Source organism: Triplophysa rosa, linkage group LG7 (assembly GCF_024868665.1).
Source record: "Triplophysa rosa linkage group LG7, Trosa_1v2, whole genome shotgun sequence".
NCBI lineage: Eukaryota > Metazoa > Chordata > Actinopteri > Cypriniformes > Nemacheilidae > Triplophysa > Triplophysa rosa.
In genome coordinates, this window is record NC_079896.1 from 7337273 (window position 1) to 7365265 (window position 27993).

The 27993-nt window shown below is 37.1% G+C and overlaps 3 protein-coding genes across 8 annotated transcripts; 1 reads left to right on the plus strand and 2 right to left on the minus strand.

Annotated features, from left to right (window-relative positions):
• Positions 1-118: 118 nt before the first annotated feature.
• On the minus strand, positions 119-11416 carry tgfa (transforming growth factor, alpha). Of its 2 annotated transcripts, none has more exons than XM_057339055.1 (6): positions 11326-11416; positions 7974-8117; positions 7085-7199; positions 5418-5567; positions 5135-5244; positions 119-4215 (listed from the first exon to the last, which is right to left on the minus strand). In XM_057339055.1, the coding sequence occupies exons 1-6, from the start codon at positions 11327-11329 to the stop codon at positions 4208-4210; spliced, it is 531 nt and encodes a 176-aa protein (XP_057195038.1). In that variant the 5' UTR covers positions 11330-11416; the 3' UTR covers positions 119-4207. The 2 variants fall into 2 exon arrangements, with proteins under 2 accessions (XP_057195038.1, XP_057195037.1); XM_057339054.1 differs by having other exon boundaries at positions 10881-11375.
• A 1279-nt stretch (positions 11417-12695) lies between these two features.
• Positions 12696-18591, plus strand: slc2a11a (solute carrier family 2 member 11a). Of its 3 annotated transcripts, XM_057338878.1 has the most exons (12): positions 12696-13055; positions 13362-13460; positions 13588-13748; positions 14577-14701; positions 14800-14929; positions 15007-15155; positions 15247-15434; positions 16070-16180; positions 16384-16485; positions 16808-16883; positions 16973-17100; positions 17474-18591. In XM_057338878.1, exons 1-12 carry the CDS (start codon positions 13038-13040, stop codon positions 17690-17692), a joined length of 1506 nt encoding a protein of 501 aa, XP_057194861.1. In that variant the 5' UTR covers positions 12696-13037; the 3' UTR covers positions 17693-18591. The 3 variants fall into 3 exon arrangements, with proteins under 3 accessions (XP_057194861.1, XP_057194862.1, XP_057194863.1); XM_057338879.1 differs by lacking the exon at positions 16384-16485; XM_057338880.1 differs by lacking the exon at positions 12696-13055 and having other exon boundaries at positions 13387-13476.
• Positions 18592-20179: 1588 nt separating this feature from the next.
• On the minus strand, positions 20180-27972 carry patz1 (POZ/BTB and AT hook containing zinc finger 1). 3 transcript variants are annotated; one of them, XM_057338389.1, is made up of 6 exons: positions 26242-27952; positions 26083-26146; positions 25603-25774; positions 25191-25352; positions 23363-23572; positions 20180-22836 (listed from the first exon to the last, which is right to left on the minus strand). In XM_057338389.1, exons 1-6 carry the CDS (start codon positions 27426-27428, stop codon positions 22379-22381), a joined length of 2253 nt encoding a protein of 750 aa, XP_057194372.1. In that variant the 5' UTR covers positions 27429-27952; the 3' UTR covers positions 20180-22378. The 3 variants fall into 3 exon arrangements, with proteins under 3 accessions (XP_057194372.1, XP_057194373.1, XP_057194374.1); XM_057338391.1 differs by having other exon boundaries at positions 22679-22828; positions 26242-27972; XM_057338390.1 differs by lacking the exons at positions 23363-23572; positions 25191-25352 and having other exon boundaries at positions 26242-27951.
• Between the last annotated feature and the right edge of the window lie 21 nt (positions 27973-27993).

Here is a 27993-nt window from a genome sequence, read left to right on the forward strand (position 1 = left end):
TCTTCTCCACTGGTTGAGTATTATTGTTTCTGGTTTGTACATTTTAATTCACAGAAATCCTACACTGTTGTCTCTCAAAAACATGCATCACTTTTTGTGACCTCCATAACTAATTAATTTCTCCCTCTTTTAAAATAGAAAACCTGTGTAAAGACTAATATGTCTCTGATGCCTGGAACATGTCGTCAGGGGGTTAGAAAAATATAAACATATTTTTCAATATATTAGTAATAAATACATTCTCGAAGAATTAACATTTCAAGTTTTGATCGAAATGTCACATTCATAAGTGGAATTGCCCATTCCTCATGTTAAATTTACACAATAACTGTTATATTTGTAATTATGTGGAGTTCACCTTGGAGGTGTATGGTTGGCCGTGTTGCCAGATCTGCATAAAACCAGCGCAGTGACCCCTGCCCAAAACATGTCACTCCCATACCTAAAATATATTTTACAGTAACTGCTATGCATTACAGCACAATTTCTAGTAGTAATTATAAACAAACTGTTTACATTAACTTTTAACTTAACGGTTTTCATTACTTTTTCATAAATAATTTGACCTTAAGACAGTGGATAAACAAAATCTAACAAAGGTTTAAAAAAAATTTGCAGCCCCATTGTGCTTAGACCTGGCAACCCTGATGGTGGGTCTTATTATCTATGATGAATTTATTAATTTAATTAAATAAACCAATTAAGATGTTTACATTTGTGAATAAAAAATACATAAATTGGGAATTATTTTATTGTACACATTGTTATCTCACTATAGGACATGGCTGTTTCATACTCATGTTTTCGGTGTCTTTCTCCACACTACAATGTGTGGATTTGACAAAAAGATTTGACAATGAGGGCAAACACATTTCATAGACTGCATGTGCACATCCTTTACAAAATTACCATTCGCTGGGTGTTTCCCCAGGAGATTTTCAACACAACTGGAATGTATCTGTGCTTTTGTGCTTCTATTTCAATTTTATAAGCTTATTGTGTTTCTTTTGGGAATTCCCTCAAGCAGTGCGCTTAAAACAAAGCTGGCTTTAGAGGCTCAGCCCGCCGGCTATGAGGGGTTGTTCTGCAATCCAATTGAAACCTTTAATGGGATTGGCAAACCCAACAACAGAGGGTCATGGCAGGGAAAAGAAAGGGAGAGGAAATTGAAGTAAAGAGACGTTAAGAGGGGGGAAGAGAAATAAAGATCATATCAATGGAAATGGGGCACACGGGCATGCGAGCAAAATTCTTGGCAAAGATTCTGAAGCAGACAACTTGAAACAAACTAATTCAAAAATAAATAAATAACCACTATGAATTGAATGATGGGGAGAGTATTGATGCAGAAAGGGCAAAGATTGATGACGACAAACAAGTATATAAAATATTCACACAATGTCCACCAAGCATTCACTTTACATCATGTGCTCATTCATGCACGAACTAAATTCCTTTCTGCTCCGATCTCTAGTGGCCTTCTCCTCATCTCACAAAAGATTTAGCCAAACAAACAAATAAATAAATAAATAGCAGAGTAAAAGAAGCCAAGCATTTCCTCTAGCAAAAAGAGCACTATGGCAGCAGACTCTTTGTTCAGCAGTGCCCAAGGTTGTCTTGTTTTATATTTGCAGCTGTTGGAATATTCAGAAGATGGAGGATACACATGGATGGAGAGGATAACTTGGCAAAGAGGAAAAGAATAGAAAACGAATTATGAGTTGATTATTATGTTTCCTATAGGTCAAATGGTAGGGCATGACTGCCAGGGTCATGGGTTTGATTCACAATCTCCTTAAATAAAAGCATCTGCTGAACGCACAAATGTAAAAGGATCATAATGAGCTGGAAAAAAAATCACGACAACTCAAAAATCTGCAGCACTTTGTGTTATTTGGAAAATTATGCAAACTTAAAGATTGAACACACTCAGCCATACTGAAATCACCCACCCTTCACAATTGCAATACCTTTGCATGCTTGAGTCCATATCCACATACAATCAAAACAACATTCCCACATTATTCACAAAGCTTTGATAAATTAAACAACAGCATTTAAACAAAGATTTGCTGACAATGAATTATATATATATTGTATAGATGTTATGTTAAACAGTAAACCAGAGCAAGTATTTAATGGGATTCAGTTTAAACAAAGCAAGAGATGAAACACTGAACATCATCTTTGCTGTCATCACGGATGACTGAAATTCCATGTCTGGAAATTATGCAATGACTGTATGTTAGAACGAAACAAAAAGTATCTTTATACAGACCAACCAAAATAAAGTTAGTGATTTGATTATAACAAATTACATTTTATCTTCAGTACATTAACACTTATTTAATGTCATCATAGCCACTTTTCACTCTTTTCATTTAATTTTCATTTCTTATCATTAAATCAATCCAGTTTAGTTTATATAAATCAAATGATTCATTAATATTAAGTGGCATTCTAGGATCAGCCAAATTATAAACAAATAAACATTGAAACATACATTTCAACCAAAGCCTATAGGCCGAACTCAAGGGTCATCTTGTACATTCTTACAAAACTTCATCACTGGCTTATAGCATCTAAACATGACATGAACATGGCCAACTCCAAACAGGCCAAAATATTACTTACGTTTTCACTGTTGGACAAGATTCGCCTGAAAGATGGTTGATTGAATAGCGAACACAGTGGCAAATTTTCTATTTTGACAACTCTGTAGTTGTTAAACATAGCATAGTAATGCTTTACAAACATTTCTGTCCCTACACTGGGAAATACCTTCCAGAGGGGTCAAACATGAGATTATTGACAAAAGCTTGTGGACGGAAGAACAAAATTAACAAATGGTTTAAAATATTTGTGTGTAAAAGCTTCCATCTTGCATAATAATCTGTTGATAAGGGTAATGTATCAATCTGTTTATACTACCATTAATAATTGCCTGTTTAGTTACCATAACATATGAGGCTCTGTATGTGCATGTGTGCCACAACAGGGAAAATGTGAATTTATGTGATCATACATGCACCCAATCTCCCCAAAGTGAATATCCAGATTATATTGTAATCTTGATGTCATACCAGTGCTAAATTCAGTTCACAAACCTTACCATGTTGACACACACCTTACAACAAAGCACTCCATATTATGCAAACAAACACACTATTTGTGCATGAAGATATTGTGTGAGATTTGTGAATATATGCGTAACTTTTCAAGTTACATGTCGTAGATGTGTTTGTTTTTTAAATAACAGCATGCAATTTCAATAGCTTTGATAAAAGCATAAAAACTGAATTTCTTTATGGTAAAAATGTTCATATTATTTGTCCTCCAACGCCAGCTTTTGTCTCTCATGTTTGCTGTTAATCTCTGGTTCTTTATCATTATGATAAAGAGATCAAGTTAAAAGAAATTGGCAAAGGCTACAGTAGGTCTAATACTTGCTGCCTGACTGTCCAAAATACTCAAATGAAATGAAACACATTTTCCAAGACAATAACGTTAACAAAGGTCTTGGAATCATCTCCCATTCTTTAACAAAGACATGTGATAAAATGTGATATTAAAAACTGTATCTTAAACTTCTCTTTAGTGTGTTTTACATCCCATTATGCCATGTTACAAAATAGTGTTTTTATATACTGTACAATTATGGTATTTTAAAAGACAAAAAAAAGGGAGAATTTTGAGGGATCTTAAACATCTAGAAGGATTTAGCTTTATCTCAAACTCTATTAGTAATGATAATTTCTCTAAAAATTTGCTTATAGTTTTTTCCAAACCAGCTGTTCCGTTGATTTTTTTAAATTGGCCCTGTCTCTACCTCACTATACCCTGAATCTTCACTATGTGGTCAGTTTTTACCTCTTCCATTAGGAGTAAAAACATAAAAACATGTAGTTGAGTTCCAAGTTAAGTCTTTCCGAGTTCTTCTGCCAGTGTTCTCAGGTTTTGAGTTCCATCTTTGTTTAGTTTTTGCAGTTGTGGTTCCAAAAACCCTTTTTGAAAAGACTGTCTGAATGCAAGAGTTCCACTTTTGGTTCGCATTCTCCCATTGGTCACATCGAAATGCTCTCAATATTTGTTGCGCTTAGCTACGGTTTGGTCCAGGTTTAAGGTGGGAGATATTGAGGAAACATTTCCGAGGAAACATTTCTCAGGAAACATTTTGAGCAAACGTGTGGGCTCCAGAAAACGCATGTCAAACCACTGCATGGGAAAGGAAAAAAAAATCAAACCACAAAGATGGATGTATCAAGTCACATTACTACCTCCTAAAAATGAAGCACTAAAACCTATACTAAAACACTTTACAAAATGGTACCTTGTGCGTACAGAACACATTCTGATAAGAAGGTGGAAGTAGATGAGAAAATTGACAAAAAATACACATTTTTAAATTGATGTTATGCAAATGTATTAAAATGTTACTGTGGAGACACTGACACAGTTAACAATAGGAAATGCCTGACAATCCTGACCAAATATTTAACTAACATCCCTCTTGACAAATCGAATTTAAGGTCTGTCAACAAGACCAGACTAGTACTGATGACTGAGGCTATTTGTCTGAACAAAATACTAACAATTCCACTTCTAATTACATAATTACGTCTGGGAATATTCAGCTCCTCCTGCGATGACGCAATGTACCCAAGAGACACTCACAATATAATATGAAAACATACAGTTAAAAGATGTTTTTTATTTTAGTTTTTTACATAATTCCGTTTGTGCTATTGCGTTTAATATCGTTCTAAAATGTGGAAAATAATAATAGCGAGCATGTGATCCCAAACCTTTGAATGGTAGTGTACATCAAGATGCTTTTGCATATCAATTTTCCTGCAGCAGATTTATATTTTATTTGATTAATGAAGAGTTGATAAAAGACAGTTGTTGTTTGCTATACAAGAATGTCTTTGCACTTCTATTAGTTAAAGTGACAACAGAAGGCAACACTTACAGCTCATACCCTTGAGCAAAGACAAATCCTAGGCCATTAAAAGTGCATATGCTGATCTCACTATGAAATATCCCTCCTACTGGTTATCATAATTAGTCACTGCATGACACTTAACACATAAAACCAACAGCTCATCAAAACAAAGGAAACACAGAATAATACCTGTTTCTGAGGGACAGCAGGAGGTCCCACTCGTCAGAATACTCCTAGGCTTCTCCGACCAACACATGATGGTGTTAGCTCGCCAGCAACCTCCGCGTCTCCACCAACAACTAGAGAGAATAATGTGTAAAGTTCACAAACGACGCCTTCATAGGAAGTGTTTAGCAATACAACAAACACAGTGAATAAACCAGGTTTAACACGGGCTTTGTGGTGAAGTATATCAATACTTATTAAATGTGTGATCATTTTAGGTGATCACATGACAGAAAAAGAGTCTCACTTTAGTAAAGTGCAGAGTAGCATGAGCAGTACGCTGCCCACCACGCACATCACCAGCATGGTAGCCACAGTCTGCTGTCTGTGGTTGGACGCCACCACTGCCAAGAGGTCTGCATGTTCACAGCGCATACCCACGAAGCCAGAGTGACACCTAAACACGCACACACGCACAGTTGTGCTACTTATTCAAAGGTCAGTATTCAAATACACAGCAAAATATGTATATTTTTAGCAGATAAAATGTTTTATAAATTCAAATGTGCAATCCAAATGTGTTCAAATATGGGTAATATAAATTCAATAAATGACTATAGACGGTTTCAGCAGCAACAACAAAAAAACTTTGTGGCCCAGACTAAACAAAGAATCAATAACTGTTGAGTACTTTTAATTGAATTCAATACAATAGCTATACAATAAAATATCATTATAGATTGAACATAAAATACATTGTTATATTACTAGTCACTAGCCAGACTGATAACACAGACCGCTTCAGGCCACTTCAGGCCAGGCGCATGTGTCCAATGAAACCGTATATAGACATTTTACGGTGAGCTACTACATATGAATGTGAACATGGAGAACAATGAATCCTAAAGCAGCACTCATACTAACCCAGACACTAACAAACTCAGACAGAATTTAGTCATCATGTCAAATTTATCCACGGAAATGCAATTTAGAAAATGACAAAACATGCTTGTCTTTACAAGCACAGCTTGATGGAAAAGCTACACGCAGGAATTTATTCAAGCAACTCGGCCAATCTGTTTAGCCTTGTTCATAACATTAGAGTGGAGCATTTTTGTGAATGACATCTAAAATGAATATTTTTGCGCAATTTAGCATAAAATGGTTATTTTACATTAATCACACTTTAGATCGTGAAAATATTTTTTTCACTAATCTTCATGAAATGTTTGACCTTGCACACAAAGTGCCACTGTAATGTCTTGACATACAAAGGCAGAGGACAGTTTTCCTTATTTTCCTTTAAATTCCATATTCTTTATTCTACATCGCTGGTGTCCTTCTGAAACCTCGTATCTCCATAGTTCGTGATTTTTATTTTTTGCCATAAATTTGTCACTGGGTTTTGTAAATATCCAACCAATAAAAAGTATTAAAAAGTGCTTGTCAACTTTGACAACACAGTATTTAATCATTTGTGACCCTGGGTCACAAAACCAGTCTTAAGTAGCACGGGAACATTTTTAGTAAAAGCCAAAATTTATGCCAAAAATCATTAGCATATTAAGTAAAAATATTTTGTAAATGTCCTACCCTAAACATATTAAAACTTTATTTTTGTGAGTGGATGGCCTGCTGCAGTGCCTCTGATTAACAACTTCAAAGGCAATTTTCTCAATATTTGTATTCTTTTGCACCCTCAGATTCCAGAGTTTTAAATGGTTGTATCTCCGCCAGATATTGTCATATCCTAAAAACCCATACATCAATAGAAAGCATAATTATTCAGCTTTCAGATGTTGTAAACATCTCAATTTCGAAAAATTGACCCATAAGACTGGTTTTGTTGTCCAGGGTCACCATTAAAAAGTACTGTATTTTTTCCATTTTCTGAAAAACAGCAATTTTGGACATCCAAGGTTTTGAAAGGACAGCAACAATATTCTATATCAAGTCTGGAGTTTTTGGACTCACACACACGCAGGCGTCTCCTCCAGGATGAGAAAGCGGCACGTGCCATGGAAACAGAACTGGCTGTGGGAGTCGGGACAGTCATCGAAGTGAGAGTGAACTGCAGCTGCTATAAACTCTTCAGGCAGAAAACAAAGAGAGAAAGAGTTGACTGTTGAAATCAATATCAAATTCAATGTGCAATAAACAACACAACATATTAACGTTTGTTAAGACCTTAATGGATTCGCAAAAGACAGGAGCTGATATCCATTTTATTATATTAACTTCAACGACATTACACCTCTTATTATAATCAGAACTACCAGCAAATGCGCGATAGATGATGATCCTTCTTTTAAATTGTAATTTGTAAACTGCTGAGAACTTCTTTAAAGGTCTGTTCTTGTCCTCCATCATCTATGTGTAAAAGCACAGGCCTTTGAGGTCTACTATGGACCGGTTTGTCGGACGATGTTCTTCTTAAGGACCACATTTGCTCAAACGCATTCTTAATACTCAAAAAAAAGTACAAAAGCAGACAGGACATGAAAGAGCAACACTTTGCCAGCAGGTATTTTCTCTATCAGGACAAACAAGATCAGAGGGGAAAAAATCCTCACTATTGTAAGCTTTGTCTGCAGATGGGTTTACATTTGTCATAAATTAAAATTCAATAATTACAGGGACAACCTCTGAAGCCACCCTGGGGAAAAGCTTTGATGAAGCATAGCATGGTATTACAGCACCACTGTGATCTTCGTAATTCATTACAGGACAATGAACTGTGTGTGTAACCCAGGTGTTTAACATTTACCACCGATCCCTGATGCTACTTAACTCCAGATGTTCACGTAATGAAAACCTATGTTGTTTTTGTAGGTTTATATTTCAGTAAGCTGACAGATCGTACTTCTGACGCGTGTAGTGGTAGATGTAGTCGTTGTGCTGGTGGTGGTCGTTGTGGTCCTGATGGTGGTGGTGGTCGTTATGGTGGTTGCAATAGTCGTGGTTGAGGTAGAATTCTCTTGCACCTGGCCAAACGTGAAAAGAGAGCCTACAAACACAACACACACATAAACATATGAAACATTCTATATTCGTGGAAGATAGCAATGCGAACCCTTACCAAATTGTGAAAACGATGATCCAGCAAAGTGAATAAATGCCAGACTCATAACTATAGTAAAGGGCAAAACAGCGGAGGACCAGCATCACACTAGAGAATTCCAGGTTCGAGTGGCATAGAATGTAAACAAATGAAAAATGGCTACTTAAAGCCCACTTGCGTTAAAAGATCATGGAACAAAAGTGGGAGTTTATGACCTTTAGGCTATTCTGAGAACTGCTAATGAGAATGACAGGACTAAGATATATTTAAGTGGATTTGTGATGCGGATCACATCCACATCTCCACACACAGTGTGATAGTAGGGGAGGATAATACACTTTGACATTTACATATGATGCCAGAACCAATAAAAATACAAAATATTCTTTATAAACACTTACAGCATCATTGCATATGTTACAGTGCCCTGGCTAAAGTCTTATGAAATAACAAGCATTAAAGTTTGATTTCAACCATTCCTTTCACAATGATTTTAATCTTTGACATGGTGAATTCAGTCAATATTAAAGACATCAAGGTTATATTTTCACAGAATGTTCTTTACATTATATGAATTCATAGGAAATAGTAAATCATCAAAGAATGACTGGTTTCACAAATACAATCGGCACATAATTGGGAAAGTATTTAGATACTTTGGGCATATAGTATCAAAGCTTTGCTTTTAATTTAATTGAACATATGATTCACAGACTATATAGTTCCTACAAAAGATAAAGTGTCCAGATGAAACCTGTCTAAAATTCTGTATAAATGGCCATTGTTGTGCTACTAGAAGGGCATGAGTAAAGAATCTCTTCCACATAGAGCTTTTATGAAAATCTTCAGTTTAAGACTACAGACTATGTTTAATTACAAAAAGAGCAAAAAGAAACCTTTTTTGCATATTTAAAGGGATAGTTCACCAAAAAATGAAAATTATGTAATTTACTAACCCTTGAGTTGTTCCAAACCTGTATAAATTACTTTGTTCTACTGAACACAAAGGAAGATATTTGGAAGACTAAGATTTCCAGCTCTAGGACATCGTTGACTGCCATAGTAGGAAAAATGAATATGGTAGTCAAAGGTGCCCCAGAACTGTTTGCTTTCTTAAATTCTCAAAATGTCTCATTTTGTGTTCTACTATGTTAGTGAATGATGTCACAGAACTGAAAATTGCTTACATTCTTCCAAATATCTATCTTTGTGTTCAACAGATCAAAGACATGAATACAGATTTGGAACAACTTGAGGGTGAGTAAATGGTGAGAGAATTTACATTTTTGGGTGAACTATCCTTTTAAGCTTGGAAGTAAAATGATACGTGGTATTATAACTCCGACCTCATTATTCTTCAAGAACAAAGTCATATTCAGTCAGGATGCCTTGAGGGTGAGTAAAACATGTGGGAATTTTGATTCGCAGGTGAAATATCCCTTTAAAGAACAGCTTCAGTGTAAAACAACCTGTTAAGCAAAACAAATCTAATGTAAAAAAACTAAGGTAAGGTCTAACAAAAATAAAATCATTGCATATGTTTGTCCTAATTTGCATTAGGGATCTTCATAATACAGTCTGTAATTGGGTTACACAATCAAGTATCCAACATCCTGCAAAACTACCACAAAACATGACTCACGGAAATGTGTTTTAAACTCAGATGTTTATTTTTATCATTTATCCCATTTCAAACCATTGTAACTATAACACAGTGCAACCTGATGATGAAGTGTCTACACATCCAAGGAAATGATGGTGATATTGTGTGGGACCCTGTATAAGTAATTGGTAACCTCTATGAATCCTTTGTGTTATCAGACCAGTTTATAAATCATCAGGAATTTCAGCACCACTGACGGATATAACGACAAACGTTAAAGAAGGGAAATCCCTTCAATGATATGTTTAACACCATATCTATGAGCAGGACACCTGGATCTACAAGAACAATACAGCTGTTCAGTCCAAACCACAATCACCTCATGAGTTTAGATTAAGCAACATTTGGACATGATGCACTGCATTTATTTGTTTACTGTTTATCTGTGTGGGGTGACAATGTCATTGCCAACAAGTGAATCACACAGACAAAATAGCACAAAAAATGAAATTATGTTTGGTTGGACTATATAGCTCTACTCAAAAAGCAACACGCAAGGTTTAAAATTGATAAACGAAAACCTTTCTCACTGAAATAGCTTCAGATAAAAATATGCCTTAATTTATGTGACAAAGCAACAAAGGATGGATGCTAAAGAATAAATCTATATTTAAACTAAGCTCTGTTAACCCTGTTAATGACAAGAGAGGGAGAAGGCTGAGCCTAAGTAGTTGCTAACCAAAAAGCAATGCAACCTGCTTCTTCATTGTATTTTTACAAACAAATGTATCTCATATCTATGGGTGTCCTAAGTGGACATCTCACAATGTGATCATATGGATGACTTAACTTAAATGCCAAATTATGACGCCTCAGGAATCTTGAAACTGTAATAACTATCAGATCACAATACACTATATATCACAAAACAATACAAATAGTTCACAGCCCACAATCTAATGGTTCATATTTTAGCTTCAAGAATTATATAAATGAACTCCTTTCTCTGCCATAATTTTTTGTGTGTTTCGAGTACTTATTAAATGCGACAGAAACAGAACAGCGACAGAAAGAGCATATTTTTCCTTTTAAGCAAATGTACTTACCTGTGAGAATGAATATTGTGTCCCAAAAAACACGATACATCTTTATAAGGCTTTCTGTGACTTCTCAGGGATGCGTTGCGTCTCTTATATGAAGTAATTTCTCTTTGCCAACATAAATGAAGGAAGGCACGCGAATATTCTCAAATCACCTAAATTATAATCAGTCCGTCGCATTGGTTAGAAATCTGACATTTATAGTAAAAATGTTTGCATCTTTCATCGTTGTGTTACGCCGTCTACTCCACTCACAAGACGGCATGGCATGCGTAGATCCAGATATTTTAAACTTGACGCCAACTTGTCTTACCACAGACGTCATGTAAAGCTAAAAAACGGTTTTTACTGTAGTAGTTTTGCTTCTTTGATTAAGTATAAAGAATAAACATCACTTTTAAAAGCAAGTTACACAGATGAACACAGCAATATCTTACAAACAAATCTTAACTCATCTGTGTCTGTCACCACAACCATGTCATTGTATGTTTGCGCGTGCGTGAGGCACGTTGTCAGCCTCCCTCTGCTCACGTCTGTTTCTCGATGTCCTAAAATAAATTGAATAAAACATTCGTTAATCAGAGGGATGACATTATGGTAATTCAACATTTTTTATTTTATTTTTTATTTTATTGTTCAAGATATTTATAACCTCTAAAGGTGTTGTGGAGTTTACACTCATCTCCTTATTTGTTTTCAAATGCCTTTACATACTGTGACGTGCATTTCCATGGTATTAAATTAACGTTACATTGAGGGGCAAATTAAGTTAAGCAACATAATCCATCAGCAGTGTAAACAGACTTTCACAAAAATAGATATCAATGTTTTAAGACATTGAATTATAGCTAGCTAGGCTAATTAACTAATTAGGCTAATAAACATACCCTCCTCCTTTTGTTAAAACGTTTTGCTGCTTAGAGCACTTAGATGATTACACTTAAAATAAATGAAGACTTAATAGCATATGCAATTTAGATTATTTAGAACCTGGTCCAAAAATAAATCGGTCATATTACAGGCAATCCGTTTTCTAAAGCTCGTGGACTTGCTTGATTCTGATAAATGTCGCCTCCTAGTGGAATTGTAAGATCAATTATCTCAAGTAATTTGTAATCGAGAATCCAGTCCTGGTTTAATAAAATGTGACAGACAATTTACGTTAAACTGGTATAGGAGCAGCCTACCTAATGAGATCGAGGTCATAAAGAAGATAGCGTGCTATTTTATAGGGTTAAAAACGTGAACTGGCACTGTACACAATACTAACGGTTACAAAAAGATTATATCAGTTTCTGAACGCTGCCGTCTTCTCCAGGCATAAATTAATGTACCACTTGAGTTAGAGAAGAGCAGCGCATTTTCTCCGCTGTCGGCTTGTTGAACACACTTTCACCAGAGTTAAATAGACATATATGCTTGTTTTTCTTAACAAGAACATGTAAAACAAAATAAACAAGATAACCATATATCACAGACTTTCAATATACGTTGCGTTTTGTTTTGTTGCTTTTTGTATGATTTGGCTTCGCGCAGGTTTAAATGCAGTTTTTATGTATTTTTCTATAACGTTGCTAATCTTTTCAACATTAAAAAACCTATATACAGGATATAACATTAGTGCACAAATTCACAAGTTTGATAACACCTCATCGCGATCTTCTTCCTGTTTAAAATAAATTACGTGTGCGTGTGGTTAACGCTGATTGGTCAAGAGCACCTTTGACCAATGAGAAACCTTTCGGCACGCCCATTTCCCCGACCTGCAGAGACCCCTACTTTGTCTTGCCCTGCGCTGTTTTCACTCCTCCCCTTACTGCAGGCGCCTTCTCGTCTTATTTTCAGGCGAGGCAAGGTGCATCTCAAACAAGCATGTTAAAACCGCCTCTCGGTTTGTTTCAACGTCATTTTAATTCAGTCAAGAAGATGGTCGAGTAAACTGCAAGGCTCGCGCTTGGCAAGTCAAAAATGATTACTTATTATTGGCTGTAGCATTTGAGGACTCGTATCTCTTTTTTCGGACTCCCGAAGAACTTTCCTTGACTTTTAGTGCATTCATCTCTTTCAATGAATGAAGGTTCATGACTGCTCGTAGCTGTCGACCCTTTATAAATTTTGTTCACTATCGATACAATGTCTTAACCACATATCAATAGGAAAAACATGTCTTCAAAGGAAAAGGTAAGCATGTTCATGTTCTCTTTTTTATTAGAATAGTCCGTTGATATTTACAATGTTATTTTCTGTTGCATTTTTAACGATAGAAATAAAAGCAATACAAAATAGCACCACCGGCTTTAAAATGTCTAAATTAAACGTTTAAAAAATAATTACCTACTTTATACGAAATTTATACTTTTTAACAACGCATGTACACATATATCGACTATTTTCAAATAAGAATATTTCAAATAAATTTTATAATTTAACTATTTTGTACTGTAGTAATGCCTTTACATTCCTGTTAACATCAATGTTGATGAACAGGGCTATACACGCACGTTGGCTTTAATGGTGACCTCTGCAGCTATTGGGGGAACGTTACAATATGGATACAACCTGGCCATTATGAACGCACCCACTATTGTAAGAGAATGACTATGTCAGTGCATGAAAATATTTACATTTATTTCACTGTTTTGTTTCCAACACTGTTTTGTCTATTTGTGTGTTCCTGAAGACTAATGCCCAGTTTCTTTATTCATTCTTGCAGTTCATTCAGAACTTCATTAATGAGACACTTCAAGAGCGATGGGGGATCCAGCTGGAGGTTTATGAGGTCACACTGATATGGACAGTTATAGTCTCCATCTTCTCATTGGGGGGCTTTGTGGGGGCCCTAGTAGCAGGTCCAATGTCTATCCGTTTCGGGAGGTACTACATGTTATTGTACATGTTTTATGTCAGTATTTTGTGCTATGGTTTCATGGTTTGTAAATTAGTTTTAGATTTTACATTCATGGAAGTTTGAATTGGGGTAGATTGAATCAAGTTCTCACACTATTTGATCCTTAAAGGGACAGTTCACCCCAAAAATACAAATTCTGTCTTCATTTACTCACCCTCAAGTTTTTCCAAATCTGTATAAATGTCTTTGTTCTGATGAACACAGAAAAAGATATTTGGAAGAATGCTTTTAACCAAACGGTTCTTGGCCACCATTGACTGCTATAGGAAAACATTCTTTGTAATTTTCTTTGTTCTGTTGAAGAATGAAGAATGTAGGAAAGCAAACAGTTCTGGGACACTTTTGACTTTTCCTACTACACTCTTAAAAGTAAAAGTGCTTCACGATGCCATAGAAGAACCTTTTTTGTCTAAATGGTTCCGTAGAGAACCTTTAACATCCAAAGAACCTTTTTGTCTCACAAAATGGTTCTTCAGACTATAAAAAGAGATGGTTCTTTAAAGAACCTTCGACTAAATGGTTCTTTGTGGAACCAAAAAGGGTTCTTCTATGGCATCGCTGGGAAGAACCTTTAAAGCACCTTTATTTTTAAGAGTGTATGGCAGTCAATGGTGGCCAAGAGCTGTTTGGTTACAAGCATCCTTCCAAATATCTTTCTCTGTGTTCAACAGAACAAAGAAACTTATACAGATTTGGAACAGCTCAAGGGTAAGTAGGCTATATGATGAAAGAATTTGTATTTTTGGGTGAACTGTCCCTTTAATGTTTTACCCTGTTTCATTCCTCCTGTCAAGGAAGAAGACTATGTTGCTGAACAATGTCTTCCTATTGTCAAGTTCACTGCTAGCATTGCTGAGCCGAACAGCAAAGTCTTTCGAGATGATCATTATCTCCAGAATTCTGGTTGGCATAAACGCAGGTAAATACTGTATACTTTCAAAGAAATAGTAGACATTTGTTATTTCCTTGTTTCTTTTTGGTGTGATTATCAAAAGCATTTTCCTTATTTATACACAGGCATTAGTATGAATGTCCAACCCATGTATTTCGGTGAGAGTGCACCGAAACATTTAAGAGGTGCTGTGTCCCTGTCCTCAGCTGTCTTCACTTCATTTGGTGTGGTGTTGGGACAGGTCGTAGGCCTGCGGTATGTCTAATACACATGCATTTGGGACGACCTAAACTAATACTTTTCTTTCAAATCCAAATTCTTGCCTCTTATAGGGAGCTGTTAGGTAGTGAGTCATGTTGGCAGTACTTATTGGCAAGTAACGCTATCCCAGGCATCATCCAACTTCTCACCTTGCCCTGGTTTCCAGAGAGTCCCCGCTACCTCCTCATTGACTGTGGGGACAAAGAGGCGTGCCTACAGGGTACGAAAACTTAAGTTCGTTTTTTAGGCTGCTGTTTCATTCACATTTTTCAAAGCTACGTAATTAGAATTGTTCACGGTCTATCCCGTAGCACTGCGGCATCTGCGAGGCTGCGATGTGAGCAATGCAGAGCTGGATGAGATTCTGGAGGAACAGAATGAAACCAAAGGAGAGCGAGCGAAACGGCCATGGGACCTCTTTTGTGACCGCAGCGTTCGCTGGCAACTCATCTCTGTAGCAGTACTGAGCAGTGCAATGCAGTTGTGCGGTAATGATTCGGTAAGACCAGTCCTGTGCCGTCATTACACTGACTTTTAAAGGTCCACTGTATGAAATTTGGCAGCATCTAGCGGTGAGGTTGCGAATTTGTTTGTTAGGGCTACTGTAGAAACCACATGGGAATTCCATGCAAGGGGACCCACGGTGTATGTAGATTAAATTGGCTCATTCTAAGGTTATGAAAACATAAAGCTTCATTATGTAAGGTCTTTATACACCTCTGAAGGCATAGTTATGTATATTATATTGCATTTCTGTCAATAGATCCTCCAAAAATTACACATTGGACCTTTAATTGGACTGGAAATGTATCAGTGTTGTATAGAAGTATGGTATATTAACTGAGAAATGAAGAATTAAATGCAATGCAATGCATGCACATTTTGTAAATGTCTCCGCTGTGACATTTAACCAGAGACCCATCAATTATTCTGAGAAATTTTGGGTTAATTGTTATGTTAGAATAACAGAGTGAGTTGCCCTGCATACAGCTTTGGGATAATCTCTCCTGTACCCAACACTTCTTACATAGCTCAAACTGGCTCAGAAGGATTTCATCCAAAGCTTGTGCTGGTACATTTTGCACACTGAGAAATTCTAAAGATTAAGAGCATTTCTTTTCTCTCATTCTTCAGATTTACTTTTATGCATCATATGTGTTCCAAGAAGCAGGTGTATCTGCAGAGCTGATCCAATATGTGACCATTGGCACGGGGATGTGTGAATTCAGCACTTGCATTCTGTGTGTGAGTGTTCCAATAATCTGTTATGTTCCAAAATATGTAACTGTCCCAGAACAACCCACATGCAGCGCGAGTAGATTTATTTTTCCACACATAACGCAGGATAAAATTTCTTTGAGCGACTTAGGTTGAAAGATTTATTAGTATTAAACACGAAATAATCTTTGTGTAACGTTTTGTGTGTGTGTGTGTGTGTGTGTGTTCAGAACTTGTTGATAGAAAGGCTGGGTAGAAAGATTATGTTGATGGGCGGCTATGTTCTTATGACAGGCTGTGCTATAGTCTTTACTGTTGCTCTTTCACTAGAGGTATGTATTATTTATTTTGTCCAGTTTCCACACATACGTTTAAATGCAAGATGGTGCATGCTCAGAAATAAACTGTATTTAAAATACTTTCTCTGTTAGATGTTCTGTTGACCTCTGAGAGGCTTTACATAATGTCTAATCTCAATACACATAACAATGTCTAACTACAGTTATCTAGTGTACAGCTGAGTTTGCTTCATCATCGGTTAACTATACCAGGACAATAAAATAGCCTACAGTAGAAGACTTTAGACTATGTAGTTTCAATGGGTTGCCAAATAATTCAGTAAGTGTTGTTTCAATTTTACTTTCTTTCCAAAAGCATATTGTTAACTGGATGCCTTACTTGAGCATGGCTTGTCTCTTCTCTTATATTCTCAGCTTTGGTATGGGACCAGGTGAGAATCATTGTGTGCCATAACATTCTATTATGAAACATTTGTGAAAAAAATTGATTATCAATAATTGTTGAATATGTTTCTGGTAGCTGGTGTGACTGGAATCCTCCCAACAGAAATCTTTAACCAGACAGCACGTCCTGCCGCTTACATGATCGCTGGTTCTCTGATGTGGCTGAATCTTTTCGTTGTTGGGATGATCTTCCCTTTTCTTGTGGTCAGAGAACAACATACTTTTAAAACATATATTGCAAGAAACGTGAATGCTTTAAAAAATGCCTGGATTTCAGCATTGATAGCTCATATAATGTAGTATGATCTTTATCTCAGTCACAGATTAACAAGATCTAAATGTAAGACAATCTAAATAGACAGTGGGCTTTTAAATTATTGAAAACAATATGGTTGAGGTGTTTTGGTGTCCGCATCATTTTGCCCGTGCAGTATATCTCTAATTGCTAAAACGGAGCTTAACATTTATGTACATTATACCTTACACAACAAATACCTTATTTAATACTACACAATTCTGCACAAAACCCATATGGTGTGGTGCACTAAATGAAATGTGTCTCTGTTTGTTGTTGCAGAGTGGTTTGGGGCAGTATTGCTTTGTACCTTTTGGGGCGGTATGCATCCTGTCTGCTGTTTATATTTTGATGGTTTTACCAGAAACCAAAGGAAAGACCCTACCAATGATCAATAGAGAGTTTTACCAGCTTAACTATCGTGGAGAGGAGAATGTGGATTTTGAGGGAAAACAAGCCCATTACCAACTAGGGGAAATTTATCATTCCACTGCTTTATAGAGAATGTCTGTCTAGTGTGTTAAATATTGGCATTATAATTTGTTTTATTTTTAATTATATGTTTAATTGTCTTTTATAGTTTTAATGCATTGAATGTTCTTTAACCAAGTGATTACAAATACATCTGGGCCCGTATGTATAAAGCTACTCGGAGTAAAATGTTACTTTTAAGTGTGTCAAAATTCTAAGAATGATGTAATTTTACTCTTATTCTTACACTTAAGAATAAGATTGATTCATAAAGGTTCATAAGTGTTAAGACTAGGTCTCAGCTCCAAAATTATTTAAGAGAGCTGAAGTGGTCTCCTAACCTAGATAAGAGTAACAAGATGGCAGTACAGAGGCAGATACCATGGACTTAACAACAAAGAAACAATATGTTGGAATGATATGATGACAGGGAGGTAATGAAATAATATAATAATGTATAAAAAAAAATTAAATCCATTTTATAAGGATTTGCAGCTTTGGTCTTTTCTTTATATAGCCTACAGCTGTGAGTGTAATAGGATGTGATTCAGCAGCTTAAATATTTAAATTAACTGTTAAAACTCAATTTAAAGTGTATGAAACCAAGCCCAAAATGGATGTTGCAGTTGAAACTGCAATTTTTAACTTTTGCATCTCTGTTTGAAAAATGAAATTGCACGTTTATGTATTTATCTTCACATGGGTTGAAGTCAACGATGTTAAATTTCCTACAAAATTGTACAGCTCAATATATCAATCACTATTATAGCTAACCGTTGTAAATCATAGGAAGGTAGGCAGAAAGTTTCCAACACTGATTTTCATGTACTTGCCTAAATATTTTACCCAAATAAGTTATGGATTGCAGCTGTTTATATAAATTAATAAAAAATAATACAATAATGATGTAATGTCTGAATTAAGTAATGTCTTAATTCATTCATGAATAAATGGTGCCATGCTGCTATGACATCACCCTTGCAGGCTCCCTAATTGGCTGATTCAGGGGTCAAGGGTGGCCATTTTGTGTTTAAATCATTGTAGTCCTTAACTTTCAACACTTAAGTCAGAACTTAAGAATCAGTCTTAAACTTTACTAAAAGTTGCTTTTAGCTTCTTTATAATAGTCTCCTACTCTTAAAAAAGTCCTACTTCTAACTAAGAATTTTTTGACACTTAAGTCAAAGTTTAAGACTACTCTTAAGAGCATTTTTGAGAAGTTTTATACATACAGGCCCAGGTCATTTTCCACTGTATACATGCATTATCCTCTAATTCAATCATTTAAATATCACTAGACCCACCTATGGTTATAGTCTCGAATTTAAAATTTAAAGACTGACAAGTTTTTTGCTGTGTTGACCTACGATTATACAATCAATATTTTTAGTACATTTTCTGAGAAAATAACATTTTTTATCTGTAATTTGCTGCTTAAAAATGTGTAAAAATTATATATTTTGCCTCAAAACTAACGTTATGCTACTATAAAACTAATTCTCCATCTTTTAAAATAAGCCTAAAATGCAGTGAGGAAAAACATTTAATTTGTTTATGAACAGATTTGATAGACGAGATCACTTCATATAATAGCTACTGTAATCTGACTTTGGCAAGCATCAGTGATGGTGTGCAGTTATTAGATCCTTCAGAATGTTTTCCGTGTAGGTCAATGTGACTCAGCAACCCTCTTTTGGTGTGCCCCTGTTGCTTTTCGATGGCAACGGAGAGATTTAGTTCAGAGAAAGCATGTGGTACTTGCTGTGTTTTTAGAGCAGATTAAGCTATATACCTATTGTTGTTAAAGTCTGAAAAACTGAATAAACATGCTTAGAATTTCAAGTCATGCATACTTGTATAAATAAAAAAATGTAGTTTAGAACTGTTTTGGCGGCATATTTAATATATTTAGCATTGTTCAGAGATGCCAGCAAATTTGGATCATATTAGAAATGTACTCAAAAGGCAACACAGGTTTGTCTTTTAAATTGAACAGTATCCTGAAGTGCTGACAATGTCTGGTTCTCTGCTTTAAGTTGAAATCTAGTGAGTTATTATTATAATTGTAAAGGTTTTACATTCTCGTTGGTAATATTTACCTCAGTCCAGTGGTTAAAAGCTACTTGGAGTTTGGAACATGGTGTTGAGAGTAAGAAAGGTTATCATTTTTTTACATTTAGACTTCTATAGAGCAAGTTAACATAGCCTACATCTCTTTAAAAAAAATATTTATAAGGGTCTACGTGGGGCTGGAAACTGCTGAAACTTCATGCTCCAGATTACGAACACTTAAAATACAGTTTGACTCTAAATAAATGTAATATTACTCAACATTATTCATTATCTGCTCTTTAAATTGAAATGTTTTTCAATTTAAATATGTATTACATATAAATATATTCTGTTTTAAATAAACATGTTAAGTCAAAATAAAGTTGAAATAAGTGTTGTTTTCTTGACAACAATTTAACTTAATATATACAAATATGTCAAATTTACAAAAAGAAAATTCTCAAATACAATTTTATTGTATACCCATCTCTGTACCAAATATACAGAGACACAAAAACAGTGTACAAAAACAAACATCAATAGAAAAGTATGCTTATATCCAAATGTTCAAAAACCGCTGAAGGTTGTGACACGAATTACAGAGAAACAACATTTTTTGTCTGAAAACATAAAATAGAATACCAAACAAACAAATGTACACGTTTCTATGTGCATGTCTTTATACAAAAGTGTCAATGCAGCTGGGTTTGCACATGGTTATTATAAGATAGGTCCTTTAAATGACTGAATTTCCAACCCGTCGCTGTTCAACAATCAGTAAAAGGAAGGCACTTTGCAACATCCAGATATACAAATACACATAAAGATATATAAAAAGAAAAAAAACTTTCCAGTGATGTAAAACCAAACTTGACCTACTTGACAAGTCATAACATTAAAAATCACTTGAGTGCTAAATAAATTTGCAAATAAATAAGGGTGGCGAATATTCAGATCAGGTTATTCTAAGAAGCAGACAATAGTTGTTGTAGAATAATTTTCTGTATGATTTGAAATAAACAATGATGGGATGAAGCCAAATTGTGCTATGGAGCTGGAAGAATCTGCAGAGGTTTTTCACTTCTGCATGAAATGATCCTACTACATACAACAACCGTAAGCCTAACAAGCACAAATATTAATGAAACAAAACATGTTTCTTATGCATTATGTAATTGACAGATTGATGTAATCTATCGTCATGAGCAACCACTTGTAACACTTGTTGCATTGTACAAACTGCCATAGCGAATACGTTTACGGTACAATAGGCTATTAACCTGAAGGGTAAAATAAAAAGAAAGGTAACCAGCATTTACACCGCATTTAGAGTAAGGGGAACGGGTTAACACCGAACACAAAACACACACTCAAATACTTGCATAATATTACATCAAAAACAACAGAAATATGGATTTATCTGTATCAACTTAAAACATTTTTTTAAACAAATCATATTCCTCCAATCATTCACCAGGCAGAAGCAAAAAATATATATACACAAGGATCCCCATAACATAATTGGCCATAGATATACAAATTTGTTTTATATATATGAATGCATATATGAGTGACAAGACTTTAAGTTAAGAAGGAATGTAATGAACCTTTTAAAAAACTCTGATATATTAAAAAAGATTACAAAGCCCTCTGTTTATATTACATTCTAGAGATAAAAGGACATTGGAGAGACCATAAGCGCACACACATCTATATTCACGCGCACACACACGTCCTTGCTCTCATGTACACACTGAATCTCTCACACTGTCCTTGAGTCAGGTGCACGATTCAAGAAGAAAATAGCATGTCGCTGCTTTAAACAAACAAAAAAACAATATATACCTTTTTGTGAAGGAAAGTCGGACACCAGTATCAATAAGTTAATAAAATATATTCTTTGCTTCTTGCTATATCTTACAGTGAAACCTGAAATTGGTCCCTGTTGGACATTATTAAAACGACACTTTTTGTGACCCGAAACAACTCAGAACTATCAATAACATCAAAACAAGAAACAAACCACATTACTGATTTAACAGCCACTATTTGGACTGACGTTTTAAAAACATTTATAATCAAGATTTAAATACTTGGAAAAATCCGAGGTGGATCATTTTAGCCAAAAAATGGAAATTCAAAACGTTTTTTTTTTAATGGATTGCTCCCCCTTGTCTTCCATTGGCTGAATAAACAGATTCCAACACAAAATCTCCCTCTTGGTTCTCGCTGTGTTGTGGTGGTCGGATGCTCAAACAAACAGAGCAATGTTTTGAGGGTTTACATATAGTTGCTTCTGTACAGTATATGGAGCCGGGTATGCAGACAGTATCCTCAGAAATGTGGGTCTCAAATTTGCACATGCGTGTTTGGGATTTTAACTGTGAGAGTATGAAACGGTATTCTGAACAAGTTTAGGGTTAACCTATGAAATTTGTCAAAAGTAGGGGGGTAGATTAGCTGCTTCATACCAGCATGGAATAAAAATGGCATCCATGATGGTCAAAACATTAACAAACATTACAATAATAATAATAGAAAATGCAGACAAAGAAGTCTACAAATGGCATCAAGAAGTATAAGACAACAGACTAAACTTGCAGTTATCACATGTTTGGTTGTCCAGTAAGCGCAGGGTTAAAACAAAAGTCTCTCCTAAAGGGGTCATTTGTCCCCTAAATCTATTCCACTGCCGCCCATCTCAGAGTCCACCAGAGATGAAGCAAAGGCTGACTGGACGATCTGAAAGCCAAAGGATTCAAGAAGTGACATGTTCTGTTGGGGTGAAAAGGGTGAGCCTAGATTACCAAGATTGGATCCGGCCGCTGCACGTTTCTTGTGCACCCGATGATGGTGCTTGTTGAGGTAAGACTTTGTACGGAAGGTCTGTCCACACTCGGCGCAAGCAAACTTCTTTTCCGGGTCCGTTTTTAGTTTGGATCCTCCTGGAGTTGTCACCGCGTCGTCAGACTGTCCGTTGAAGATGAACGACTTGACTTCCAGGTCTTCTCCTGCGGGTTTTTGTTCAGGCTTGAGATCGGTTCCGTTGGGGAGGTCGCCGAAAACTGCGTCTGAACCATCAGAGTCCTGGTGGGGGCATTTCCCAGCATTCTCCTGCCCGTCTGAAATAAACACAGAGTGGGGAGGGGATGGCGAGATCAGGGCGCAAGAAGGAAGGGGGCAGAGAGAAAGAGGCCACACATTAGGCAAGATACATAAGAAGTTAAGAACACAGCATTCATGTATACTTGATGCCTCTTATGACTAGAAACCATTTTTAATCATTTAATTTCTGTTTTCTTTATCTATTTTTCCAGAGGTAACTAACAGCGAAAGGAAAAAAACAAAGTATGACTTTTTTCTCCCTAACCTTCAAACTCTCCATCTGTTCCCAAGAAAAATGTATAAAAAACATAAGAGGTGAGAGGTTGGTGTTGTTGGCAAATCAAACGTATAAAATCAAAGCACCCCTTAGAATACATTTTTGATAACACAAAAAGCATTTGCAGTTGATTCATAAGGAATGAATACAGGCTGAACCATTTATTATGCAAGGATTAAAATAGCAAATATTTGCTCCAGATCTTCCCCAACATCCTCAACCCTCTTGCTCACTCCGTTCCCACCCTCCACACGGCCCGTACTGACCTGTAAGAGGCCCGTGAAGTGGAAACCCTGGTGCTCCAGAAGAGCGGCACTCCCAGAAATAAGGAGTTGGACCTGGTTTGCCCAAGAGCAGCTCAGGCTGGAGGCTCAGAGCAGGAGGGACAGGCTGGGGCAGAACCGGCCCAGATATCCCCCGAAATGACCCCTCTGTCTCGGGAAACGTAACCAAGAGCCGGCGACTGGTGCAAAGGTCTACACCGCCAGTAACCACCCCAACATGAATAGAGAAGATAGAGAGGCCAGGAAGGACAATATTCACAGTCAGATGACCGTTAGCTTGACATCAGTTCAGAAACCACCAGAAACGATAAAAACACCAACTGTCTTTAAAAAGCTCAAATGACCATGAACGTTCATTGAATGAATCTTTTTCTGTCATTACATGCCAAGCCAGCAGCTGATACTGAAATCAGTGATAATTCCGTACTGATGTTAAGTTAACAATGTCTCCTGATGTATTTCTGTATTCCTTAAGCCTGATCTCACAAAAATTACACCTTGGCAGGTGTCCATTCTCTCTCTATTCTTCTGTATCCACAATGCATTTGCAAAAAATGTAACCGCAAGGCTTAAATTTCAAGGCTAATCCGTTACTAAGCAATCCTGGAAAGAGTCTACAGACAGTCCTTCAAAAAATGCTAATGCCATTTTACTTTGATTTTCATGTCTAGCAAGGATATTCCCAACAAGCTGCTGGATTTTATGGCAATAATTGTTTGAAAAAGGTCCATTGATCCACAGAAATAATGCACAAAATGTACATGTGCACTAACGTGTGGACATGAGTGAATGGAAGTTGTTCGGTTAATGCTTGTTAAGGCAGCTTATAATGAAAATGATTGTAAGCAACAAACAGAATGGAGCATGTGGCCATGCTAGCCTTCAACAGCAGACGAAGCTCATGGATTAGGTCTGCAACTATTATTTAATGTCTAAAAATAATCCTTAATTTCCATAATACAATTTATGTAGATAGAATCATTGAAAAAGAAATCATTCAATTTTGTTTAAAGATGCTTCATTTGAATGACTTTTAATTTTGCACTTGCCATCATTACTATCAAAAACCTTGAAATCTGCCAAACTGAAACCACATTCTTTGTATACATTAATCTGACATAAATTAGAATTACTCAAACAAAGATTTATTGTTAAAGGAAAAGTTCACCTCCAAAATGAAAGTTCTGTCATTATTTGCACGCCCTCGTCATTTCAAACCTGTATGACTTCTTCTGCAGAACACAAAAAGGATATTATGAAAAACGTTGGAAACAGAAAACTGTTGACTTGCATTGGCTTTGTGTCCATACAATAGAAGTCAATGGGCACCTACGGTTTTTGGTAACCAACATTTTTCAAAATATCTTCTTTTGTGTTTTTGCAGAAGAAAGAAAATCACACAGGTTTAAAATGAGAACAGGGTGAATAAATAATGACAGAATCTTCATTTTGAAGGTGAACTATTCCCTTAATTTGTGTACCTTACATAAACACACTGGATTCTTTTCTAATGGTCCATTTAAACTTCCTTAAAGATCCTTAAACAGGGTAGCTTTTGAAGAACAAATGATACAATGACATATAGTCATCTTAATCATAGTCTTTTACCGAAAAATGGTGTAATAAAAAGCAAAAAGGCCAAACTTGTATCCCCAAATAATGTTGCAATAAAGGAAAGATGACTACACTAAAACACAAGCGCAGTGCTACAATCAGTGTTTGCGGGTGAGCGTTTATGCAAGCGGATGCAGAATCTGATAAGCAGCAGTGAGCGAGCAACAGGTGACGCTGTGGGGAGAGGCTTGCTTGCCTTCCACTGAGCACGGGCGTCCTGAGTGGTAGGGGGCACCGTTGTGCATCAGCGGTCTGTTGGTGCGCGGCTCAGGGAACTGATGAGCTGCAGAGGAAGGGAGCACGGACGAGCTGTGGTGCGTTTTTACGTGCACCTTTAAGTAGGAGGCGGTTGAAAAACCTGAGACCATCGAAAAAAGTAGGAAAACAAGCAAAAATAAAACAAAAAAACAACAATATGTAGATTTATTAATCAGAAGATTGCTTCAAAATGATCCAACAGGGGAAATCTAATGTTCCTTGCATGGGATCTTTAAACTCACAACAGAGATTTATTTCCCTGTAGATCACTTTAAGCCATATTTATGTAGCAGACTCTGGTGTGCATACGTTTATATAATCACTCTTTTTAACATATATTTGAACGGTACCTTTGTTGCATATTCCACAATAGTTGTGAGGTCCTTCACTGTGTTTTTTCAAGTGGTCAGTCATGTAGGCTGCCCGGAGGAATTTCCCACACACTTGACAAGGTATCTTATCTTCGTGGCACGCCAGATGGGATCTCAGTCGATCTCGTGTTGCAAAGGATGCGTTGCAAATCTGTGAATTGTCAAGATGCTATTAATAAAAGCTAGAGAAAAACATTTTAATGTTTGTGTAAAGGATGCGATTTCATTGTTTCAAGTGGCTGCAAATCTGTGTGTTATTTGTGTGATATTTATTTTTTATTAAACCCCTGCTAAACAAAATAATATAAACACTTTAAAAAGGCCCAAACCACAGTGCATAATGGTTTTTGTACCATTAGATCCATTTATTCTAATGGTTCGTTGTTTTTGCACTGTATAAATAGTGTAAAGGTTTATAGACTTTGGGTGCAAATACGTGTAAAGTTCTACGTTTCTCACCTGACATTTATGGGGTCTCTCTGTGGTGTGCACCTGTTTAATATGTCCATTCAGATGGTCTGGCCTACAAAAAAAAGCAGAATGTCATTTAATGAGGTCCCACATACACACATGAACTAATGTTCTTATGAATAGATGCATACAGTCGCAAAGACTCACCGTGAGAAACCTTTACCGCAGCTTTGACACACATACGGTTTACCCACCGACCCGTCGTGAGATCGCACGTGGTAAGACATCCTATCCTTACGTTTGAAACGCAGCCCGCACACCGGACAAGCGTACGGTTTTTCGCCCGAATGTGACAGCTTGTGTCGATTCAGGTGATACACGTCCCGGAAAACCTTTCCGCACAGGTCACACGCTACGTGCCGTCTCGTCCTCTCGCGCTTGCGGTTATCCGCCGGGAGCCCGTTTTGCTGAAACCTCGCTTGCGATTGAGAGATCAACGTCGGACCGTCCACGGCGACGAGGTCCACGCCGGTGCTCACGCCACCGGAAAACGTCCCGTGCTGCGTTTCGTGGTTTCTTAACTGGACCTCGTCGGGAAAGACCTTGCCACAAACTCCACACGAGAAAAGATGATTATTTTCATTATGAGCAGTGCTGTTGTATGTGATCGACTCCGACGCGGACTCTTTTTTGGGTCTTCCTCTGCCTCGTTTCGATCCCGGGGATCCCTCGGAGTTTAGGTGGTTCCTGGGAAACTCTAATGGAGACACTGGTAAACGATCAGCCGCTTCTGGAACCGCCGGCTGCGAGCTGTTATTTGCTCGTGTCGGATCGGCACCGTCGTTGTCATTATTGTTGGTAAACACAGCGCCGTTGGACACGCTCCCGTTTGACATGTCCACGGGGTGTGACAGCTGCTCCGCGGCCCCGGGGCTCCTAAACATGCTGTGCTCGCCTCCCCGGGAAGGAGGCACGAGGATATGTACGTTGGATTGTTTAATAACCTCCTGACAGATCTCGACGACAGATCGCATTAACAGAAACTTCGCCGCTGTCATCAGCTCCGGAAAACACTCCAGGCGCACCACGATCTTGGAGGTGTACGCGAAGTCCAGGATGTCTCGAAAAACTTTCGGGCTAATCGTGTGCATCTCCAGCTCCTTGCCTTCGCCGCCGTCCACTGCCTGACAGCTGAACACCGACTCGAAATACTCGCTGCACGCCGCCAACACCGCTTTGTGGGCCGCGAAGCTTTCCTCTCCGACGCGTAAGATAACATCGCAAAACCTGCCACCATCTTTTCTCTGAGTGTTGAGGTTGTGTAGCATCTCGGCGCTGTGTTTGCTCACCTGGTACGTGTAGGAGGAACTCCACGGCTGATCGGTCCTCTCCATGCCGTCTTCATTCAACAACCGAGCCTAACGCATGCGACGGAAGAGGTAGACGAAGGCAAACGGATAGCGAACACCCGTGACGGGGAGAGAATAAACAGAAACGCTTAGTGACGACCACCACTCCTCGCCTTTTTAGCATCTAACATGTTAGCAGGGGGAAAAATGGCAGCCCCCAGCTTCCTGTGAACTTTGACCTTTGGTTGAAGGGAGGGGGTGTCGTGCGTATTTAATATTTTATTCCAGTGTAAAAGATTCATTCAAGTCGAACGATGTCGCATATAAGGAAAATGAGATATTTATCTTTCGAGTTTGGTTATTGAATGGTGGTCGTCTTCCTTTTTCTCGCGTTACAAATTTCACATCCTTGTTTTCCAGTGAGCCAAGCCCCCTCCCCCAAATGCACACACACACGCTGAATACATGACAGTAGACTCTCTCTCTCTTTCTATTGGACACTGTAACCACACTGACTTTTTTTCCAAGGGAAAGAAATTCACGCAAACAAGAAATAAATCCAGAAGTGACATTCTAGTTTAGTTCAGACACCAGCCTCACCTGACAAGTC